The 22,347-nt window shown below is 52.6% G+C and overlaps 1 protein-coding gene across 9 annotated transcripts in view; it reads left to right on the top strand.

Moving 5' to 3' along the window:
- The window catches only part of NCOR2 (nuclear receptor corepressor 2), a 239,535-nt gene that overhangs the window by 93,917 nt on the left and 123,271 nt on the right, over positions 1 to 22,347 (top strand). For all 9 annotated transcript variants that reach the window (XM_086761836.1, XM_086761831.1, XM_086761837.1 and 6 more), the window contains exons 4-5: positions 602 to 782; positions 19,951 to 20,130. In XM_086761836.1, coding sequence (XP_086617962.1) covers positions 602 to 782; positions 19,951 to 20,130 — 361 coding nt within the window. The remainder of the gene's footprint in view (positions 1 to 601; positions 783 to 19,950; positions 20,131 to 22,347) is intronic.

Genomic DNA, 22,347 nt, shown 5'->3' with positions numbered 1-22,347 from the left:
TGATGTGCCTTTGCAGCGTGCCAGGTCTGTGTCAGACATACAGCTACGTGTGGCCAGTTTTTTTCCTCTCCATCCTGGAAAAATAAATCCCTACTGTCTAGCCATGGAGGAGTATGCATATATATATATATATTTTTCCCCAGCGTATAATCTTTGGTATTCCTATAGAAGATGCTAAATATAAGCAGTGGTGCAGGTACCTTTGGCTCAAGTAAGGCAAAGGAGGCAGAAGGGAGCCCTGTCTGGTCTTAGGGGCCATGGGGGGATTTATGGGCCAGACTGGAGAATTTTTGGAGCTTTGGCAGCGATGATGCTGCACCCCACGCCCTGCTCCCCTGGGTGATGCTGGGTTCTGCCAGTGTACACAGCAAGCGCTCCAGGAAATGGACCGTCCCCAGCGATGGAGCTGTGGAGCCACGCATCCTGGGTCTGCAGAGACCTGAGATGTTTGAGTCCAGGGCCAACTGTCCACCCTTTGTGCATCTTTCTGGGAAACGGGCAGAAGCTGAGCCCTCTGTCCTCCTCGCGTGGCTTGCGGTCGTAGAGCAGGGGAGAGCAGAGGTTGTTTGTTTTCTAAAGGCTCCTTTCTCTTTGTCCCCAGATCTCAGGAGCTGCACCTGAGGACCGAGGCGCATTCCTATCTCTCTGACCTGACCAAGCCGTCAGACTTGGAGTTCATTGAAACCAAGAGACCACGCCTGGATCTGCTGCAGGACCCGCTGATGCGGCACTCACCTCTCCTGAACCAGAGCCAGCAAGGAGGGACAGAGGATCTCTCAAAGGTAAGGGGACAATGACCAGGGATGCTACCAGGGTGTGGGGTCTGTGTTTTGGGATCCCCTTGGCTTGTGCAGAGCTTCTTGAGCCAGTACTGAAATCAGTGTAGGTGGTGATTCCTGCTGCATCAAACAGTGCTTGGTGGTGTTGGATGATATTCGCTGAGATGAGGTGACCTCTTTGGAGAAAGAGAAGCCTGTCAGCTTTCCCCGTAACTGTTATAGTCATGGGCTGTGTTTGCTGGGCTGTTAGATGCACCAGAACCATTTGGAAGCTCCTGTAGGCTGCATTAGGGATGGTCATGTCTGGCTTTTCTGGATACTGTGTCCTGATTTGATTTTTACTTGACCTTTCTTGTTTATCACATCTGTTAGTTTAATATTGGTGTTTGAAGAGTTTGAATCGGTTGTTGGTGCTTTTTTAATATAATCTTGCCCAGGAAAGCCTTGCTTGTCCCAGTCTCGTTTAACAAATTGTTGACTTGCAGTTGTCCCCTCTGCATGTGTAATAAATGTTGCAAAGAGAAATCCCTTGCTTGTGTGCCTGTTTGGATGTACTTTTGTGCTCTGGTGGGGTGAATTGTACTTGATTGTACCTTGAGCTTGGGCGTGTTCCTGGTTGGCAGGAAGGTCTTGCTGGGTTAGCTTTTGATAGCGTGTTGCCTTGGAAAAGATGCATGCAAGGTGCTGTGGCCCTTTTCTATCCCATCTGTGCTGCTCCTTCCAAGATATGTCTTAACGAGGCGAAGCTGTGACCAGCCAGGAGCTGCTTTCCGTGCCACTGGGATGTGTCGTGGTGGCTCTGAACCGTAGAGCATCTTGAAGTATGCTGGGTTGGGTGGCTGATGGGGAAATAAACTGTTGGCCACGAAACAAAAAATATCCCTGTCCAAAGACATGAGGAAACTAGGATGGCTTTTCTGTCTGCACGTTGTTTCCATCAGCAGTTCTGTTCTGCTTCTCACCGGAAAACCACGTATTGTCTCAGCTATTTGTTTCTAATAGGCAGAGTCGCTCTTGAGGCATTAGTTGGTGAGTTTAGGGGCTGCATTTGCTGCTTGGTCTGTGACACGTTTCCAAGAATTACATGCGTTTTATGGGGCTTAAAACATTTGTAAATGAAAGAGAGAGAGAAAGCTGTGAGACACAATTCAGCTAGACAAGATTATGCTTTTAGTGGAGCCATTTGTAATTTCAGAGTCTGGAAGGAAGAAAAAAATGCAGTGTCTCTGACTAGTGAGAACCTAGGTGGAGCTGGGATCAGTTGCTCAAAGCAAGCAGGAGCTGTTTCCAGAATGGGTTTGATGGAGCTCACTGCAAGTCTGGGATGATCTTAGTGTGCTGTTCTAGTGGTTGGGAGCAGGAGGCGAGTCTGGAGTGTAGGACCACCACTCTGAAGGTTTCTCTGCCTTTGCAGCTTGGGAGTTGGATTAAAAGCAGTCTTTTGGCTTTATTTTTGAGCAGGCATCCTCAGACTAGTCTATAAACTGCTTGTGGACATTACGGTCGTGCTGCAGCTCCTGCCGCTGATCTGTGCGTCGCCCTGAGCCTCAGAGCAGCTCCTTTAATGTGCTGAGTGTGCTGGTCCAGAGGAAACGTCAAGAGCTGAGACTGGTCCTTGGCCACAGGCTCTGGACGCTTGCTGTTGTGGTGTTCCTCCCTTCCTGCGAGCGCTCTGCAAGGTGGGCGCAGAGCCGGAGGTCCCTGCGCATCTGCGAGCTGCATGTGGACCAGAGCAGTGGCACATGCGTGGTGGCAGGACATGTGTCCCAGAGCGGTGGCACCTGCGTGGTAGCAGGATGTATATCCCAGTGACCTGGGCTGGAGAGAGAAATTTGTTGTTTGATCGGTGCTGCTGACTCAGTGCCTGATGAAGCCGCTGGGTACTTTATCTCAGGCAGCTTTGCAGGCCAGGTGAGCTCTTTGGCTGAGATGCACCATGTGAGCCCGGTATTGCTAAACACGCTGCTGGTTGTTTAGACAGAGTATCGTGGGAGCTGTTTGCTTACCCCTTACCCCATTCCACATTGCTGCAGTCACTGCGTGCGGAGAAGCTCAATTTACTCATCCCAGTAACAGCGCTGGGACTGCTTTTTGTGGTGGTTTTGCAGATTGAACTTATTTTTGCACGGTAAAGAGCTTCATAAAACCCTCAATAAAAAGAGTAGTGCTTTGCTTATACGCTCTGGGTGCCAGCCTGACTGTCCCAAGGGACATAACTAATGCAGCAGCAACGGATGTCGCTTTGAGGCAGTGGGTACCTGCTGGTGTCTGGTTTCAGAGCAGCGGTGGAGCTGAGATGCAGAATCACGTCTCTGGTGGTGCAAGTTTAGCACATCCCTGAAAACTACTGGTTATATTGAGTTTACCAACCTTTAGCCTTGGGGAGAGAAGCTACCACTGTTCCTACACGTTTCCAACGCCTTTGTTTTGGGCCATAATCTGTGCTGTGAATGCGGATGAAGTCATTGATGTGCCAAATCCTGGTAACAGGTTCCAGAGTTTTTCCCGTTACCACCACCAGAAGAGAGGTGGGTCTCTTAGGTCTTTTATTCCTTACCTACCTCTCCCAAGCGTGGGATGAGCTGGGCCCCTTTACCGCGTTCAGGATCACTGCAGCCTTGCTCCAAGCGAGGCTGGGTTTGTAAGGAGAAGGTAATGTCTTCTATTCGATCGTCGCATTACAGCTGGAGAAAACATACGCGCTTTTGGGCAGCGTGCCTTTCAAAAGCAGCAGCTTCACAGCTCAGTCTCAGTTGGTCTAGTAAAAGACATTACCTTTCCTCACGAACCTTGCGTTGCTCATATCCTCGAACGCTGGTGTTAGTTTTCGAGCCGGGGAAGAGAAGGTTGTTTTCTTGCCTGCTTTCCCCCACTTGAGCATCTTTGTCTGTGCCAGAGAGGTTGCTGTGATGTTGCAGCCTGTGCTCCTGCTGCTGGTTGAAGCCAGGAGAGCTGGGGGAGAAGCAAAATCTCTCTGTGCCAGCGTGGGCTGATGCTGCCTCTGAGAAGATGCTCCGTTAAGCTGGCTGGGAATAAGCAGGCAAACCTAAGCAGAACTGTTTATTCAATCACTGCAAGCCTGGATGGGAGATTTGCTGGAAGAGCTGCCGTGATGCGGATTTGCCAGGCGTGCTCTTGGCAGAGATGCAGGAGCTGGTTCCCAGGACTCTTGATGGCTTCTGCTTTCTTTCTGATAGAGAAAGTCACGGACGTTCATCACGTATCAGCAGATAGGAGCAAAACAGACGGCTCCAGAGCCGGCCAGTAATGATCTGCACCATGCCCTGTCTCTGCGCCTACGTGCGCAGCTGGTGCCGTGTGCGATCCTGCGCCGTAGGGACGCTGAGCGTGGCGTGTCTGGTCGAGCAGCGCCTGCTCTCCCTTTCTGTTTCTTCTTATTCCTGTTCTGCTTCCACTTGTTCTTCCCATTTCTAGGAACGCTTTTCCACCACGTACGTGGTTTGCTGCTCCTTCCTATAGGATGTGAGTCAGTCCTGATCTGCGTTTAGTCCCCTTGCAAGGGCTGGCTGGCTGCACTTAAGCATAGCCTACGGCTCCGGCAGGAATACGCTTACGGGGAGCCGTGTGGTCCCACGGGAACGGGGCTGGGTGGAGGCTTAGGAAACCTGAACCTCGCTGCCATCTGCCCTGGCAGGCTGCTGGTCACCGGGTAAGTCCCTTCCCTTTTCTGTATCTCAGATTTCCCCGTCCGTACAAGGGACAATGCCACTTCCCTCTTTTGTGAGATAATTTAACAACTATCGATGGAAAAAGGCTATTAAGAAACCGTGTGTTGTTAGGACTTGGGCTCCCCTTTACATTGCTGAAGGATTTTAATTTCTTCCCTCTCTCCATGAGTGTTTTTGTTGTGCTACGTTCTAAAACCTGGAATAAGAAAAGGGAAAGGAGGACTATTGGAAAAAAACAGCACTGAGGCCAGGAACTACGTATGGCAAAGCAGAAATTAGGGCAAAGGGTATTTTGCTTTGGTGCACACTAATGTAGCTTTAAAAGCAATTAATTGAAAAAGGAGGAATTAACACATTTAAAATGCCTTTTTAATGATGCATTGAAGCCAGCAGCACCCATGCCAAATTTCACACTGGCTGCTCGTTCCAGAGCCCAATTGACAATGAACTCCTGGAAAACAGGCTGTGGGATGGAAAGGCTTTTGGCGAGCGTGCTAACTCCTGCCCCGGCCGCGGGCTGGCGGAACACCCAGGACAGCCGAAAGGCCTTTCGGGAGCCTTGCTTCCCCTCGCCGGTGCCTTGGTAGGGCTGGCCCCCGGTAGCGGCTCTGTCCCTTGCTGAATGTGCCGGGGAAGAGGAGCCAGAGGCCAGGGACGCCGGCGATGGGGTTTGCCCCAGCACGAGGAGGGATGCTCGAGGGGCAGCACCACAGCTCTCGGTGCGGATGGCTGGGCTGGCGTGTTGGTGGATCACCAGTTGCGTTTCAGCTCTGTGGCTTTGTTATGGGAACACTGATCTGTTGCTGGGATTAACCTCTCAGAGTTTCCAGTGGGTTGGTCTCGCAGTTATTAATGAAACTGGCTGGAACTTGTGTTGACCTTGGCAGAGGCCCCAGTTGGCTTGGAGGTAACTGGCAAAAGCATAATCTCTAATTGAGTAATCCAGCGCTGGGGGAAGGGAGCGGAGGGGGTGGAAACGCAGCAGTGCTTTGAACTGGGAGAGCCGCAGCACTCCGACGGGATGCGTAGGAGTGGAGAAAGGCGCTGAGCGCGGCGGCTGCCGAGGGAATTAGCGAGCGAAAGCGAGGCGGCATCTCAGTTCTTGCACCCCGGGCTCCCTCTTGTAGAAACCAGCTTTGAATTCCAGCGCCTCCTCGTGATTTATTGCCGCGGAACAATAGCGCAGAGGGGCTGGAGAGCAAAACCAAGCTGCCAGCGTTGGCCGTCCCCGGGCACGTGTCCTCCTGTAGCCTCTGAGTTTGCGACGTGGATCACGCTGGGCTCTCCCTTTCCCGCCGGAGGTTGTTTTTCACTTGGGAAAAAGAGCTCTGGACTCGCTACTGGGGCTTTTGATGAATGTCTGCAAGCAGGGACCCAGCGGCAGCGCGGGGCCGCCCTCCTTGGCTGCACGTCTGTGCTGCAGGAGAGGAAGCCCTTTCCCACGTCTGATGGGGAGGGGGTGGCTGCCGGGGATCCCCGCGGGACGGCCGGGCAGAGGGATCCTGTGGAGCAGCGGTGGCACCGATGGAGAGGGGACACGCCGGTGCCGCCAGCACCCTGCTTGCTCTGGGTTATCCGAAACCCCGGTGAGACGCAGGGCTCTGCGCCGGCGTGTGGCTTGGTGAGAGGTGAAATGCCTCAAATGACTTGCCACGAGAAGAAGACGAATTCTCCCCCTGTGGAAGGTGAAGTGCCTCAAATATCTGTCCTAGAGAAGAGAAATCCTTGCCCTAAGGACTGCGGGGTGCTGGGTGCGAAGCCCACGCGTGCCGTGTGGCCTCCCAACTGCTGCTTGGAGGAGCAGATTCCTGTGGCAGTGGCTCTAACCTCAGGTGTGAGCAGTGAAATGCAGCAGTTTTTGTGGGTCCAGACTTCCCTACGTCTTTCCTGCTTTTATCCTCCCCTGCAGAGAACAGGGTTTCTTACAAACTCTCCTCGCAGCCACCTCGACGGGGAGGCGGGCCAGGCTTTCCCCGTGGCCCGTGGTGCGGTTGGGCGCCTGTCAGGAGCGCGCGACGCGGGGTTGTTGAGTTCAGCGGCTGTAGGAGGATCCTCCTGCGACGCGTTCAGCGTCCGCCCATCTGCCGTGCGGCTGCTCACGCCGTCGACTGGCGCTTGATAACAATCTATTGCAAAAATGATTTGATGGGGTAGGGGAGGGAGGAGGGAGGGGACTTTACGTTAGGGCAGCGATGATTCAAAGCTGTTTCTGGGAAGATGAGGGAGATGTTGGCATTCTCTGTCATTCCAAACATATTTAAAAGCTGAAATATTTGCATTGTTCATGTTGTCACAGCGCAAACACTTCTGCCGGGATTTCTCCTTTCCCCTGCTTTCCTCCCTGCTCCAAAGATCGTTTCCAGATCGCAGGAGGGTGAGGGTGAATGTGTCCAACCCTGCTCACCTGCTCGTGAACACGCAGCTTCGGGAGCGCAGCTCTGCCCGCTGGGAAGCGGCTGTGCCAGGATGACTGCGAGGGCTTGTCAGCGGCCTGTCCCATACCTGCAACGGGATGCTCCATCCCATGCACGTACTCATTTGAAAACCAGACGCTGTTAGGCCTTGTGTAGTCCTCGTGAGATGCTCAACTCCTCCAGCTGGCCTTGGAGCAGGGGGTGAAGGGAAGGAGCACCATGACTGGCAAGACAACTGATTTTATTCCATTTTTCAGCTGAAGTTTCTATGGGCACAGCAGGGAAAGCCCTCATGGGCCGCAGAAACGCTCCGGAGGCAGGATGTAAAAACTGAGCTTGACTTCCCTGAGCCGCCTGCGGCCCAGCTCTCCCCTCCCCGGCCGCTCCAGCCTGCAGCCGTCTCCGAGCCGGGGCTCAGCGTGGCTGGAAAACCGACGGGCGAACTGACAGTGCCTCAAGTGCAGGTTGTTGTTTCGCACTTCTTCGGCTTGTTTGTGGTGATGGACGTCCAAACCCACCTTTTAAATTACCTTTCAAGCTGCAGCGGTGGAGAAGGGCGGTGTGATAAGGCTGGCTGCTTCTCGGGAGCCGGCTTCATCATTTACATAATTGGGCTTTTCTGTTCCGCTCAGTCAATATCACCAGGCTCGCGCAGTGCGACATCTCACCTGATCTGCTTGAGGGAAAGAAAGTCCCTTGACTTTGTGTGCCTCACCCTGGTAACTGGAAGAAATATTGCCAGGTTTTTTTGCTTCCAACAGGGCAGCGTTGAGAGCACGAGTGTGCTGCGTGGATTTGTGGAGGTTTTTCTTTTCCATCTTTGAAGTGTTTGTACGTCTTGCGTGTACCTATTTTTTTTTAATAGCAAAAATTATGTGCCCTGTTATGTCCTGGAAATACAGGAGAGCAAAGCTAGTTTGTGACTTTGTCAGTCCTCAGCCGGGACTTGGGAAAGGGGGTTGGTGTGGCAGGATCTGGCACCGGTCTGTGCCTTGCTCCGAAGCACGGGGATGGTGCGGGGGGAGGAAGGCTGTGCTGGCCGCTGCTGCTGTCCGCCTGCGGTCAACCTGGTTTTGCACATTTGTGGTGAAAAAGAAACCTCCACCTGGAACAGGTTTCCAGGGAAGAATTCAGTCCTGGTACCAAGAGTGATGTCCTGGCTATTTTCTTCTCCCTCTGCGGTTTCAGCCTGCTCTGGGTTTTTTTTCTCTTCCCCTCATCTTCTGGGAGGGGATGTGAGTGCTGCTGGGCAGGGCATTGCTCCAGCTCCCACCGGATCCAGGCATGCACCAAGATGGGGTACATGATTCTTCCTGCTTCCATGGGATCTGACAGGTTAGCACGGGCGGTGAACCAGCGGGAGTTGTTACCCATTCACCAGCACGTACATCATCTCGCAGATGAACATGGAGTTCCTCCGTGTTCGGCGTCCCTGCGCGCTTCTCCTCGCCAAGGCCCTTCCTGGGGAGGGCAAGGGGTTTGGTGGGAGCAGCTGGAGTGTCTTCTCCGTGAACAGGCAGCACTGAGCACGTTTTTGGTGCTGTACTTTTCCATCATTATGAAATGTAGCCTGTCCGCAGCTCTGACTCACGGAACGAGAGGCAGTGAGTTGTGACACCGATCAGATTAATTTTGCGTGCTGTGTTTTGCGGAGGAGAGGATTTCATGCTCAATCCTTCCTTCCCAGCGCTGAGCGGAAAGCCGTGGAGGAGATGCAGCAGCAATCGATGGTGTTTGCCTGCTATTGCTGGAGGGGATGGAGTAGGGGAGCGATTTCAGAGATGGATTTGGCAGAGAGGAGTTGCTGCTCTTGGTGCCTGTGGTGTTGGTGCTGCAAGAACATATTGAACATGGCAACAGCCCTCGCTAAAGCTCCGTGACTTTGCGTCCGTGCTTCGTGGAGCCTCATCTCTTAACAACACCCTCGGCATCGATAACGAGCGAGGAGCTGTCGAGTGCCAAAGGGCCTGGTTATAATCGCTCGCTCAAATCGTTCTTTCTTTTTGGACCCAAACGTGCTTTTTAAACATAAGAACTCTTTGGCTGTGTTTTAGGCAGAGAACGTTCAGTGTTTTCTGGCTTACTCCATCACAACATGCTCTGCAGCTTTGCGCGGCGTGGGGGGGCCCACGGGGCGATGGACACTGGTGCGCATCAGGAATGCTGGCCGCGCGCTTGGCGAGCGGAGAGGGGTTGTTTTAGGACAAGCTGACAGGCCCTTGGCTTGTTCTGCTGCTCTCGAAAAATGTAATTCTAATTCTTGGCACCTTTTTCCAGGAGGATAAGGAGCAAGAACATAGCAGAGCCTGCTCCCTCTGCCCTTGCAAATGGGCTTCTACCCAGCGGTCTGCAGTGTTCAGCCTGGCTTCTGCTTGCTTTCATCCCACCCTGGGAGTGACCAACCCTTTAATCCCGCATCCTTTTCCTCTGGGATGCAGGGGAAGAGCAGAGCACTGTCCTGTGGCGGTGCCATGCAGCAGAGGAGGAGATGGGCAGCAGATGTGGGGTTGCTCTGTGCGTGGTGCCTCTGCCCCATCCCGAGCAGCACCCCGCTGCACTGCCTCCAGTTTCTGCGCTGTCTTGGCACTTTATCTCCTTCTCCACCTGCGTGGTGATGCTTCCTAGGCTTGTCTTTGAGCAGCCTGCTCTGATCGCTGCCCTGACCGTGGCTGAGCTCTCCTCCCTGTGCTGCTCCCCGAGGACCAGCAATGATCCTTTCTGCCTTCTGATTTCCGTGTTGGACGCTGCCGTTCCCGCGGCTGCTTAAGAAAGAACCATAGCCGAGCGCAAAGCAAGCCATCCCACGTGGTTATGCGACCAAACCAAGCGTAGGCTTTTATTTCAGACTGTGTTTCAGGTCTGCGTTATTTTATCTTGTGCCAGCCGTGGCAGGCCTGACACGGAGCAGATTGCCCCCGGCAGCGATGTGTTTCTGCCTCGGCAGCGGGCAGAGTGGCAGATGTAAACACAGGAACGTCACGCTCTCCAAACACTAAAAGCTCCCGAAGAATAGGCAGGTATGTTATATAAATATATAGTGCGCATTCTGTTAATGGCTTTCAGCATATTTGGAGAGGGATTTGTGAAGTCATGCATCCGTGGATGTTATTTGTGTATATACTTTTTCACAGGTTTTTAAGTTATTGAAAAGCCTACTTTTAATATACATATATGTACACACACATGCTGCCTTATATATTTGTAAGCTGTGTTTTCAAAGGCTGCTTCTAGCTGCGCAGCTCAGTGATTCTGCCTTCAGCAGCAGCAAAGAGAAAGGCTTGCAGTCCCCAGCAAAGCTCGATATTGATTTGAGTCAGTCTGGGTGCACTTGGAGGCATCACTAGCGTTCGTGAATACAGCATAATCGCTGATCGGAGCGGGGAAATTTCATCATAAAGGCCCCAAAAGGGAGGTTTATTATTGCTTTCTTCCAAATGCCTGAATTTTATTAGCTTCAGTCATTCTTGGCAGGGCAGTGGAATGGGATTTTATAGTTAGCAAAGGAAAAGTAAACACAGTAATCATTTCACAGCCCCGTGCCTGCCAAACCGAGATGGAAATTCCAGCCTTGGTGGGAAGCTGCTGCTTTGCTAACAGATAATAACAAATTCACCCTGGGCTTACTCTTGCCATGGGAGCTGAGGTGTTGGAGTTTTTTTTTTTTCCTGTAACGCCCTGGCCCACAGAGGCAGGGACGCTTCACGCTTTGCTGCAGGAGCAGCCTGGGCAGAGGTTTGCAGTTTGAGTGGCTTCCACAACCATTTGCAATTAGAAAGAGTGCATCTGCCCTCAGCCTTCAGGAGCTGTTTTACCCTGTGCTTCTCAGCATTTGGTCTTTTCTTGGTCAGTCTTACTCTGCTCGCAGAGCTGGGTGATGCTTGAGGAGCGTTACGCTTGAGGCACCGTGATGGTTCCTGTGCCCTGAGACTGTCTCTGCCTGCTGAATGGGGGGGGGGGGGGGTGGGGGGTGGAAATTATCTCCACATAAATCCAAAACTCTCATGAAAGGTTTGGTTTGCATGTTTTTCTGGGCGTGTCGAGGTGGAGGAGTGGGTTGATGGCTCATGTCTGGACCAGCACCCGCCTGCGTTCCCTGCTGCTGGGGGACGTTGTTTCCTCCCACGTCCCTGCTCCGTCGGCCGCGGGGATGGCGGTAGGGGTAACTGGCACTGCTGCTGCCTCCAGGACTCAGGATGCGGCCTCCTGACGGAAAAGCAGGCGGAACAGCGGAGGAAATGGCTACTCAAACAGGCGGCGAACGTTGAGGCACCCCCTTCCACGTGTCTGCACAATTATTAGAACAATAAACCATTGAGCGCAGGCGGCGGCTGGCTCTGATTGATGGTGCAGCTGACGGTTGCGTTGCGCCGCCCGTGCTCCCCTGACGGCACGCATCCTGCGCGCGGCGGAGCGCCTTGCTCCGCGCGGCACCCGCCTCTGCCGTGCAGGGGTACCTGCGAGCGGCCGGGGGGCCGTGTCCGCTCTCCCCGCCTGCGTCCCGGGGTGTTTGGGACCATGGCTGGTACACGTTCTGTGTGTCCAGGAACACGGTTTGTACGTCTGGAGGGGCAGGTGGAGTTGTTGTGCAGGGTGCGGAGCCAGCACCCGCTTAAAGCGGAGATGTCGGTGTGAAGGGGGAGTTGAACAGGCTTCAGTGGTGCGGCCGGGACAGAGGAGGCTACTCAAAGCTTCGTTAAAAGCCAGGCTGATTCAAGGGAATGGCTTTTGTACCCCCTCCAAGCCTGTTCTGTATCCAACATAGAATTTAAAACTTTTATGTTAAAAATTTTTCAAAGGCATCTTAAGCAGCTGTGAGCCTTGTTTCACACTTGAACAGGTTTTCTGGTGCGTCCACCTTGAAATGGAGGTGGGATCGGCTTGGATTCCTGATGAAAGAGTTGCTTGTTTTTTCCCTTGTTGTCTCCACCAGTGAAGTCTGCGGGTCAGATTGACCAGTGACCCCTGCCCGCGCCCCAGGGGAGTTGTTAGTGATTCTGGCTTGGTGCAGTGGGTCTTGCGTGTAAGAGGAGGTTTGGGTGAGTCCCACAAGGCATCTCAGCCACCGCTTAAACCGTCTTGGGTCTTGCATGCGTTTCCTTTCCCCGTTAGTCAAGCTCCTTCTCAGAAGGCAGCTCAACCTCCAGAATTTGGGAAAAATAATTTGGGTGGTGGTTGTACAGGGAGAACGGAGCAGCTTTGAGGTCTGTCTTATTTGCAGCACTGATTAAATACAGCTATCTTCATTTATTCTCTTCCCTCCCCTCTAAATGTGATGACCCTTTGAGCCTTCCCGATATCCCCCCACCGTGTCCCAGTTGGTCCCCGATTCACTCCCTGCCGAACCCGCTCCCAGGGCTGCCCGCGCTGCCCTGAATGGACCCCCGTTTGGGTTGTCATGGCTGAGGAGTCCCTGCTCGCTCCTCTGCCTCCTCCCTCCTCCCTGGCAGGAGGAAATTTCAGTGTTTCTGAGGAGTGACATTTCCATTTCAAAAGCCGTTCGCTCAAGTGCGTCTGGAGTGGGATTTCTCTCCCCCCACTCCTCTCAGAATGGGAGCTTTAGAAGTCTCATTTCCTCTCCTTGATAACAGCAGGCTGAGAAGGGCTTTTGTCTTTTCATTTCCCCTCAATTTTTTATTTTTATATCAGTGAGGTCTGTAGAAGCTGCCGGAGTGGATTTTTCCCTCCTCCATGTGCCGGAGGATGCACCTGGTGTCTCCCAGTGGTTGGGCTGCGGCTTCCTGGGGTGCAGGGCAGGACCCGCTCCCGGACGGGGTCTCCGGGGCTCCTCCTTGCCCTTGGCCTGAGCCAGCACCAGCCTGGCAGCGCCCTTCGCACCGCCGCGTGGGGCTCCTGCCAGCGCAGGAGGAGGTTTGCTGGGCACGTCCAAGCCGCTGGGCGTGGGTGGTGCCGAGCCTGACTCAAGATCTGGCCCTGTGTTTGCCACCTGGGACGCTGCCGTGTCTTTAGTCGTGCTGACTTGCTGCCCATCTGCTTTTTGGCTGATGTAGCTATGCCAGTTGGGGTTAATTTTATTTTATTTTATTTTTTTTAGTGTGATGCTTAGCGGAGGGCAGGTGTAAGCGGACGCAGTTGCCTGCCTCCCGCTTCCCCGGGACTGATGTGTGCTGGCGCAGGCGCCGTGGCACTTGTGCGATGGCAGACGTGCTGGTCACACGAGTGTCGTGCTGGTGTAAACGTAGGGACATTTTTCTGCAGAGGCCTTTTTTTACAAAAGGCAGACTCCATCATGCTTTTAGCCTGGCATCTAGGGCTTGAGGGCTTTCAGCCTTCTTGAGGACCAGGTGGGATTTGGCAGGGATTGTTTCAGCATCCTCAAATCAGAGGGAACATGCCTGCTGGGATTGATGTGGGATTAATGCTACGTCCTGGGGTGGCTGGTGTGCTGGAGAGTCTCAACATGGTGGTGTTGGGTTGAGAATGGGTGGTGTTGCAAAAAAAAAAAAAAAAAATCAATAAAATGGTGGGAGGCTAAAACTTCTGAAGGCATGGAGGAAGTGTTATGTCCCCCTGGGGTTCGTTGGGGTTGGTGACGGGATGCTTCCCAGGCTGCTGGAGGTTTGGGGATTGTGCACCCTCAGGCCGGGAACCCCTTTTGCCTCCCTGGGGATTTCCCAAAGGAAACTCCCTGGGCAGCAGGTGCAGGGAGGAATGCAAAAACAGGAGAGGGTGATGGTCACGTGAGGCCACATCACTGCATCCTACGTTTCCGTGGAAGTCCATGGCGATTATTCAGAGGTTCCTGTGAAAGCTGCCTGAAGGCGGCCGGTTCCAGGAAAGGCGAGGGTGGTTTGCGCCCCGGTGACCGCTTTGCTGGGAGGAACGGTGGCCGGCTCTCCCCTGAGTTCCCCATTAGCTTTAAAATCCGGTTCTGCGAAGCCAGGAGGTGCCCTGGCTGAGCGCCAAATTGGGCAATTAAAAATTCACCTCCCTGCTTTCACGCATAATGTCATCGGAGGAGTTTTCCACAGTTTGCTCCTTTTCAGGAGACATCAACCAAGCGCTCACCTCCGTTGGGTTGGTTCGCGTGCCTCCTGAGCGTTTTGGTGAGCTTGGGGCAGCTCCCTCCTTTTGGCCTCTAAACCCGAAGGATGTCTTCGTCACTTGAGCTGTGGTTTTGAACATCCCGGCGCAGGATTTTGACGAGCTCTTTAGCCCGTGGGTTACGTGCCTGGTGCCTTTTTCATGCAGATCTTTACCTCTCCAGTGCTGCAATTCTGTGGTGGATTTCCATCACCGTGAGTCAGCGCCGTTCCCTGGAGAAGAATTGGGGCTGAGGTGGTTTGTTATGAGGAGGATGATGATGATGATCTTGGCGGTGCGATGTCGGCATAGGTGAAGCGATGCTCTGGGTGGCTGTTGGGTGCCCAAATTATTAAAAGAACATGAAAGTTAAAAATGGAGGATTGAAAGAGCTTGCTGCTCTACAGGCTGCCCTTGCAACCTCATTTGCTGAAGATAAAGCTGATTGTTGTTGTTATTATTTAATAGATCTATGACTTTACGAGAAGGCCTATGAAATACCTTTCCCCTGCAATCCAGCTTATTTGTCCTCCCCTTGATTTGTTGCGAGCATCAGAATGCCACCCGTCCAGTGCCCAGGACGAGCTCCACCTCACACCGAGCGGGTTGCTGACTGCTTTGCTTCGTCCGTTTTTCGTGGTGGGTGCTCCCAGGCTCTCCTCACTGTCCAAACCATGATGCCTGCAGCGCTCTACAGCTCCTTTAGTGCTCCATACGTGCCGGTAAGGTCCATCCAGCTCCATCCATCCCTTCACAGGAGTGTGGGCACAGTGCAGTATCTGACCCAGAGCTCCCCAGGACCCTACTCCGCTCACTTGCTTGGGTTCATAGTCGTTGCCCTAGGCAAGCACCAACATGAGATTTCTTAATTATTTTTTTTTTTCCTCTCACTTGAACACTTTTTTTAAAGTTAACAAAAGGCGAATCGCTGGCACAGAGTGGTCTTGCCAGATGAATCGACTGCGCCAAAGATGCTCAAAGAAAAGGTTCCCAGAATCTTTTGGAAAGACTTATTTTCCTGTAAACTTGTTCTTGGAAGTGGCAGAGTTGTTTTGGCTGAAATTTACTATTTGGAGAGGAAAAAAAAAAGCAAAAAAAAAAAAAAGCCTAAAAATGCCTGAAGCAAATATTCAGCCTGGAAAATTTCAGTCCAGACAGTTAATGCTTTAACAAACGTGGGGTCAACTGAAAATCCAGTGATGCGGAGTAGGCGACGTTGGGTGATTCTTAATGAGAGCTGGAGCGATTAGCTCCTTTTAGTAATGAGTGGATGGGCAGGTGAGAATCCATCGCTGCTGCGGAGTCCGTAGGGAGCACACACGTTCGATGCAATTATTATCCACTAATGGGGAAAGGCAAGAAGGTAATGAAAGGCGCAGCATCCATTTGTCGGGGTGATGCCTTGGGCTTTGGTGGGAGTTCGCCTGGGTAAGTTTTTTCGAGATCTGACCCGTTCTTTTAGGCTACCTCAGAGTCGGTAAGGCGCGTTTGCTGCCACTTCCGTGATATCCCATGATCCTGAGGTCCAGAGGCAGCATCTGGTGAGGACAACACGGTGTGAACGGCTTTTTTTTTTTTTTTTTTGAGCACAGGCAGGTTTTGCAAGACCAGAGAGCAGGCTTTGGCTAGTGCGTTTAGCTGGCGAGGTTTTACCACCCTCGTAAATCTGCCGGGGGGGTGTGGAGGGAGGGTCAGCATTTGGTACTGGTTTAGCAATTAAATTGCTTCAAGCTGTTGAAACATTGGGGAAGTTTTTTGACCTACTTTTGTGCAAGCTTAGAAATTGTTGGGATGTTTTCAGCCCTGGCTGTGTGGAATTCAGCTAGATTACAGGGGAAAGGAATTTCGTAGGCCTTCTCATAAAGTCATAGATTTATTTTAAAAACAATTAAATAAATCAGCTTCGTCTTCAAACAGCTCCTTGGTCTCCAGCTTTGTGAATTCTCATGAGAGCAGGTACTGGGCTGCATCCAGTGAAAGGGATCCCAGTTTTGCTCGTGTCCCCAGCCTGCCTGTGCCCATGGAGCGTGGGGATGGAGGAAGGAGGTGGGCGATGCCTTGGTCCCACGCGTGGCATCCCTTGGTCACCTTCACAGGGGAACGCCCGTGTGCTCGTGGCTGGTGAACAGCACCATCGCTCTCCCCGGAACCGCGCTGCGTATGCCGACATGCACACCTACATCCCGTTTCGGCAGCCCAGCCCGGAGCCCAGCAGTGTTTAAGAACTGAAACCCCGTTGAAGGGTTGGGCTGCTGAAAGAGCCATTGGAACAGCAGATGGCCATGAACAAAGGGATTGCAGTAACTCGATGTACTTTTCACCGTTCAGACTCTCTGACCTTCATACTTGTGTGTCTCCCTGGGGAACGGAGACCTTAGTTTTCAGCCCCTTTGACTTTCCCCTCCTGTCAGTGCTGTCAGCTTGGGCCTGCTAGTACACCAGAATGCGCTGGACACTTGTCCAGTTAAAAAAAAAATCCTTTGGTCTGCATTTGGCCCATTAAGAGTTTTATATGCATGTTTTTGCCTTAAAACCTGATGGATGGGCGTGTGGGGTGTTGGCTCTCCTGCTCGGTTTTCATCCCGGGGTGGGTGGGAAAGCCTTGGGGCTCTGCGTCTGCTAGGATGTGCGATGCTGCTCAGCCGTGGGCTCCTGGACGAGGAGGACAAGCGGCCATCTCCGCCGTGTAGCGTGGCCTCACACAGATGGGGTGCTGTTTCCTGAGGGTGGGAAGCGGCTGAGTGAAATTACCCTTCCCAAAGACTGGGCTGCGTCCAACCGTAGGCACTGGGCTGATACGTGGCATGGATGCCCTTCTCCATCCCACCGACTCCCGCGAGCTCCATGGGAGCACTGCGAGGTGGGTCAGTGATCCAAAATCAGGAGGAGGCGATGGTCTGGTGCAGATCCCAGCATGTTCCGGGACCAGACTTGGGATCCCCGCCATCTTTTTTTCTTGTGGACGTGGTTGCTGATGTATCTGAAGGCGGGATGTCAGATTTACTCAGAGCAGCTGGCTTATCCTTTTCCTTTTCCCTCTTTCTCCCATGCTTTTAATCCACCGCCTAATAGCGTGGAGCAGGCTGCTCCGTTGATGTTCTCGGTGTCGGGAATAAAAGCAGCCCACCCCCAAAGCCTGCCCTTGCTCTTTGATAGACTCCTCAGCGGTAATTGTTTTCGGTGCCAGCCTCTCTTGCTGCGGGAAGGTTTGTGCAGCCCCTGCCCCCGGCTCGCCCACCCCTGTTACCGCACAAATCACATTATAACAAGGCCAGGGATAAACAGGAGCTACAGCAGCTCTTTGCCGTGTGTAAAAACAAATTGCATGGAAACGGTGTAATTACTGAGAAAATACCAACTTGAGTAATGCAGTAATTGTTTTCTCCCCTCCAGCAGATTTATTCCAGCTCTCCAGGCTCGTGCTGGTTGCGAAGTCTGTGAGGTCCCGTTAATAAGAAGAATTTCACGTTTCCCACCACACTTGTCCAGAGCCCGGGTACCACACGGTCTGAGGCACAGGGATGTTTTGAGCAACTTCTTGAGAACGCTAGGAAACAGAGCACAGTTAAAATACCTCTGTCCATTTGAGCCCACCCCAGGCTCTGGGGGGACTCTGGTCTGTTCAAACCTCTTTTCAGCCCGTGTTTGTGATTTAGCAGATGGGCTGCTTCGTGCCTTGTGTAAATCCGGGAGATCTGCCTTTTGGACTTCACCATTGCACAGACAAGATTTTTTTTTTTCCTTCAGTTTTTTTTTTTTTTTCTTGTCATTTCCTTTATTTAAAGAGGTGCTTGTGAAATGACAGTGACCAGTTATTTGAGGTCCAGGGATATTGCCTCTCTCTATTGCTATAATAATCTCCCAGTACCGGATGATGATGGTTTTTGTGCTGTGACTTGCAGCTGTTTCCCTTACGCAGCTTTGCTGTTGTTTTGCTTTGGATTCTGCAAGGTAAAAAGATTGAAATGTGTTGGAAACGAGGTTTCCAAAGGGTTTTGTGCCAAGTAGGAGTTTAAAGATGCCCTGCCTTGCACGTTGGCAGATGTGAGAGTATCTTTTGTTCTACATGCATGGCAGTTTCACATGAGAGAAGTCTTTCTCTCCAGCGTTTTTGGCAGGTAGCTTGCTTTCCTTTAGAACCTCCCCACCTACAAGCCGCTGCCACTTCTCCTTCCCGTGCCTCAATCTGAACAAGGTTTTATGAGCACGTGATTTATTTTTTGCTTCTTGGGGTTGTACTACTCCTCTTGGTGTGGGGAGGGGAAAAAAAAAAAAACCAAAAAAAAAACCAAAAAAACCCAAACACCACAGAAAAACCACCAAACCAAAACCACCTCCCTGTCCTGAAAAAAAAAACCTTTGGAGAACACAAAGCCTTCCCACTGTAGCAGGCTCACCAGTTTGGGTGTCTGATCCCAGGGAAGTAAAATAAGACAGAATCTACTCTTTGTTATTCTCCAGAAACCTTTTGATATTCTTCTAGTTTCTCTTCTGAATGAATGGCACCTGCACGCTTGCCACGTTTGACATGAGCTGCAGCATGGCCGGCGAGCAGCCTGGGGCCATCACCCGTGTGCCTTGCTAGTCAGAGGAGCACGGAGGGGTCTGTGCCATCCGTGTGCCACCGAGCTCCATCGTGTCACCCTTGCCACCGCAGGAGGACCGGCCCAGGGAGAGGGTTGGTGGGTAACCCTGGCCGCTCGCCGCTGGCTGTGAGCGTGGAGGGGAGGGTGCTTGGCGGCAGTGGGTGCAGAACGTCGGCTTTGTCCGCAGGCGCAGGATTGCTGTAGCGAAGGTAGCAAAGTTGTGTGGACTTCTTCACTTGTTGGCCTCCCCACTTCACTCCCTTCCCAAGCAGCTGCAGCGTGCTGGCTGCCCAGCCTGGCAGTGGTTTACAGTTACAAATCAAGCTGCAGCTCCTCTTCGTGCCCCCTCCAGGAAAAGAAATCCATCCACTCGCTAAGCAAATGAATAGGTAAACTTTTAATTAAGATGTTGGGTGGCTGCCAGAGAGGAGCATCCCAGGTCAGGGTAGGCTGTTGGTGTGCCGTGATCCCCGTCTGCGTGGCCCATCACTGTTAAACAGCTGCTTCATCCCATGTGCGTTCATCAGTGGTGGGCAAACCCATCTGGGCATGTAACTTGTGTTTGCAGGAGCTGGGCTCCTTCATTTGGTCCTGGAGAGGTGAAGGAGGGTGTGCAGTTGAGGTGGCTCCAGGCTGCTCGTGGGCTACTGGCTCCTTGGGCTCAGCAGAGTCGTTGCGTTGCTGGAGGAGGAGCTGAGCACTTTGATGTGTTTCCTTCTGCCCCCAGCTCAGGGTCGTTAGAGCTGCTCCCTGTGACAACTGTGGAGGTTATGCTGATCTGTCAGGTCTCTGATTTGAAAAGTCTTGTTAAGAGCTTCTTTACCTGGAATTTAAAAAGCTGGTTTTCATCAGTTTGGTCTATTTTTATCTCAGCTGACCTCGCGTGTCCCCATTTTCTCTGTTTCTGGATGGATGCATTTGACATCCAATGCTCAGACCTCCCTCCAGAATCTCACAAGAGATGGAGGAGGACCTCTGTGAAAGAAGCGAGGGTCCTCTCTCCTCCCAGGGGCTGCCCTCAGAGCCCCTTCTTGTTTGGCATGCCTAATGCCCCTCTTGTCTCCAGTGTGGCTGTCAGAGGAGGACGCATCTGTGGCCACCTTTCTGGAGCAGATGCAGCCTTGAGCTGGCTGCTGAGATCTGAAGGGACGGTGCTGCTGAAAGCTGCTGAACGTGGATGAGTTTATTGATCTTGCCGGAACATGATAGCATTGAAGGTAGTGGAGTCTCTGAGGCTTTGGCGTGAAGAGGAGCCGCTGTGATTGCGGAGCACCGTGGTGGTGCGATCTGGCAACCAGTACTGCTTAGTCTTGTAGGTTTTTTGAGGGGGATGTGTGTCTCGGAGGGGCCAAGGAGTGGTGGCAGCTGGTGTGGGAGGATGAGAGGAGAGTCCAGTCCCTCTGCTGGGAGGGAGCTGACCTGGTTGTTTTGTGCTCCCCAGGATCGTGGTCTGCCGGGCAAACTGGAGCCCGTGTCGCCTGTGAGCCCTGCTCACCCCGACGCCGAGCTGGACCTGCTGCCGGCCCGGCTGTCAAAGGAGGAGCTCATTCAGAACATGGACCGCGTAGACCGCGAGATCACCATGGTGGAGCAGCAGATCTCCAAGCTGAAGAAGAAGCAGGTAAGAGACTGTGGTCTGGAGGGGAGCACGTGTTCTCACTTCTATGTGCTGCCGTACGCCTCGTCGTTGCCCATGCCCATCCACAGAAGGGAAGTGGCAGTGCCAGTGGCAGTGCCAGTGCCCCCAAGATGGTCTGTGTCCCTGCTCCCTGTCGTGACGTGGGGCAGTTGCTGCTGTGCCAGCAGTCTGAGGTTAGTAGGTGCAAGACGAGGGAGCTTTGGAAACCCAATTTGTGGGCTCTTTTGCATGTCAGAGTACCTTAAAAGGAGAAAAATTTGTCCTTGGTGACTTGTCTGCAGTCGTGCAAGCAGTCACGGCAGAGCTGGAGATGTAGCCTGGGTTGCCCGCGTCCTCCGCACAAGGTCCTTTCTTTTTCCTTTCCAGCAATTGTCTCTCCGGAGTGCTGTTGCTGCCACTATTGTAGTACTGGGCCCTTGAAAATGTTGCTGCGATGTCCTCATGGTTCTTCCTGAGCCTCCAGCCCTCTTCTCTGGGGCTTTGCAGCGTGAGCAGCGTCCAGCTCCAGTCAGGGCTGTGGATTTGGGTCTGATCGTCTCGGTTCGTGCTGTACCCCTGCACAGGAGCACTCCCCGGCAGGATCGCCCGCTCCATGTTCCCATGTGTACAATTACCGTAAACCCATTAAGAGATTAATGTGACAAAACCTTGGAGGAGGACGTCTGTGAAAAAACCCGCAGACTTAAAAGCTTTTGCTTTCTAAAGCAAATTGCTTCTCTCTGCCTCTCCCTTACTGGTTGTTTTTTTTTCCTTTGCTTGGGGCCAGTTCCTAAACCTTCTCTGGTGGCTGCTAATCCCAGATTGTCTGAGAAGAACAACCTCTCCCGAGGGATGCACAGCAGGAATTCGGGAAGGGAGCAAAACCTCTACTTGGGCTGTCAGAGAGGGCAGCACTTCTCAAGGATGAGCATGCAGTTGACCTTCTTCCCCAGGAAGGTTTTGGTTTTGTTTTCAAACAATATGGTTTAATTAATTCAAATGACATTTTTTTGTCTTGCTTTTTATCTGCAGAGGAATTGGGAGTGCCTAGGGAGAGGGAGCCAGGGGTGGGCAGAAGCAGCGGTGCTGGGGGTGCGAGGAAGCAGCCCTGCGTGCCAGCTTGCAGGGGCCAAGGGAACATCTGGAGGGATGGAAACCACAGAGGTTCCTCTTGCTGGGTTTGGAGGGAGCTGGGTGAAGCCATCCCTTCCCTTCTGCCTCCTAGGAGGCTCAGATGAGATGTTGGTGTCCTCTCACACCTGGCAGCCTGGCTGCTGGTTCCATTTGAGGAAGGAGGTGCAAACTGTAATCGTTTCGCGCTCTGGAAGAGGGGCTTCCAGAGTGGGTGAAGGTCCTGCTCGCGGCAGCCGGGAGGACCGACAACTCTGCTGATCCACGGCCTGATGTTTTTCAGAGATGCTGAGGAGCTGCTATTGAAGCTGACGGGAGCAGCATATGCTCCTTGCTGTTAAAATCAAGCTGTCCTTCCGTAAGGAAATGGATTTTTTTATTGTTGGCTGCTTGTTTGCTTTATTTCTTTCCTCTGAATGAATTTTATGATTCTTCCTCCCCACAAAAATGCTCTGCTGAGTGGGGAAGGTGAAAGTGGCTGTTGGCAGTAAATGCATCCTGTCCTCTCTTTTTTTTTTTTTTTTTTTTTTTTTTTTTTTTTTTTTTTTTGGCACATGGTGGCAAAGTCGTTTGGTAGCAAATCCCGCCGCCCCCAACATGGCCTCCTTTCCCCTCCAGCAGGATCCTTCCCCAGCCCGGTCCCCTTGCAGAGCTGGCACATGTGGGAGGAAGCATTTTCGGGGGGGGGGAGGTTCCTGTCTGAAATGCTCCGGGAACTTTTTGTCCATCTGTGCATCTGAGCTGCCAGCGCAGGAGAAAGACGAGCGAGGGAAAGCAATCGGCCTGAAACAGATACCGCTCCTGCGGGAACAGGCGGCGGAGCAGGGGAGACATCGAACGCAGCCGGAATATCCTAATGCTTTTCCCCTGTGTCGTTGGGAGGCCTTCTCAGGGTAATTAAATACGTTTGTGTGGAAAGGCTGTGCAAGAAAAACCCCAGCCAGCCCCAGTCCACCATCTCTCTTTTTTTTCCGGTTGTTCCAGAAATGGCAAGGAAAGCTCTGCCTGGACTGTGCAAGAAGCAAACGTCTTCAGCAAGCTGAGAAACCTTCCCCAAACCCTGTGCGCCCCTGGCAGAAGGCCACCTCC

The sequence above is a fragment of the Chlamydotis macqueenii genome, chromosome 17, assembly GCF_036417535.1.
Source record: "Chlamydotis macqueenii isolate bChlMac1 chromosome 17, bChlMac1.mat, whole genome shotgun sequence".
NCBI lineage: Eukaryota > Metazoa > Chordata > Aves > Otidiformes > Otididae > Chlamydotis > Chlamydotis macqueenii.
Note: the sequence above shows the minus strand (reverse complement) of the source record. Positions and strands in the feature narration are given on the sequence as shown.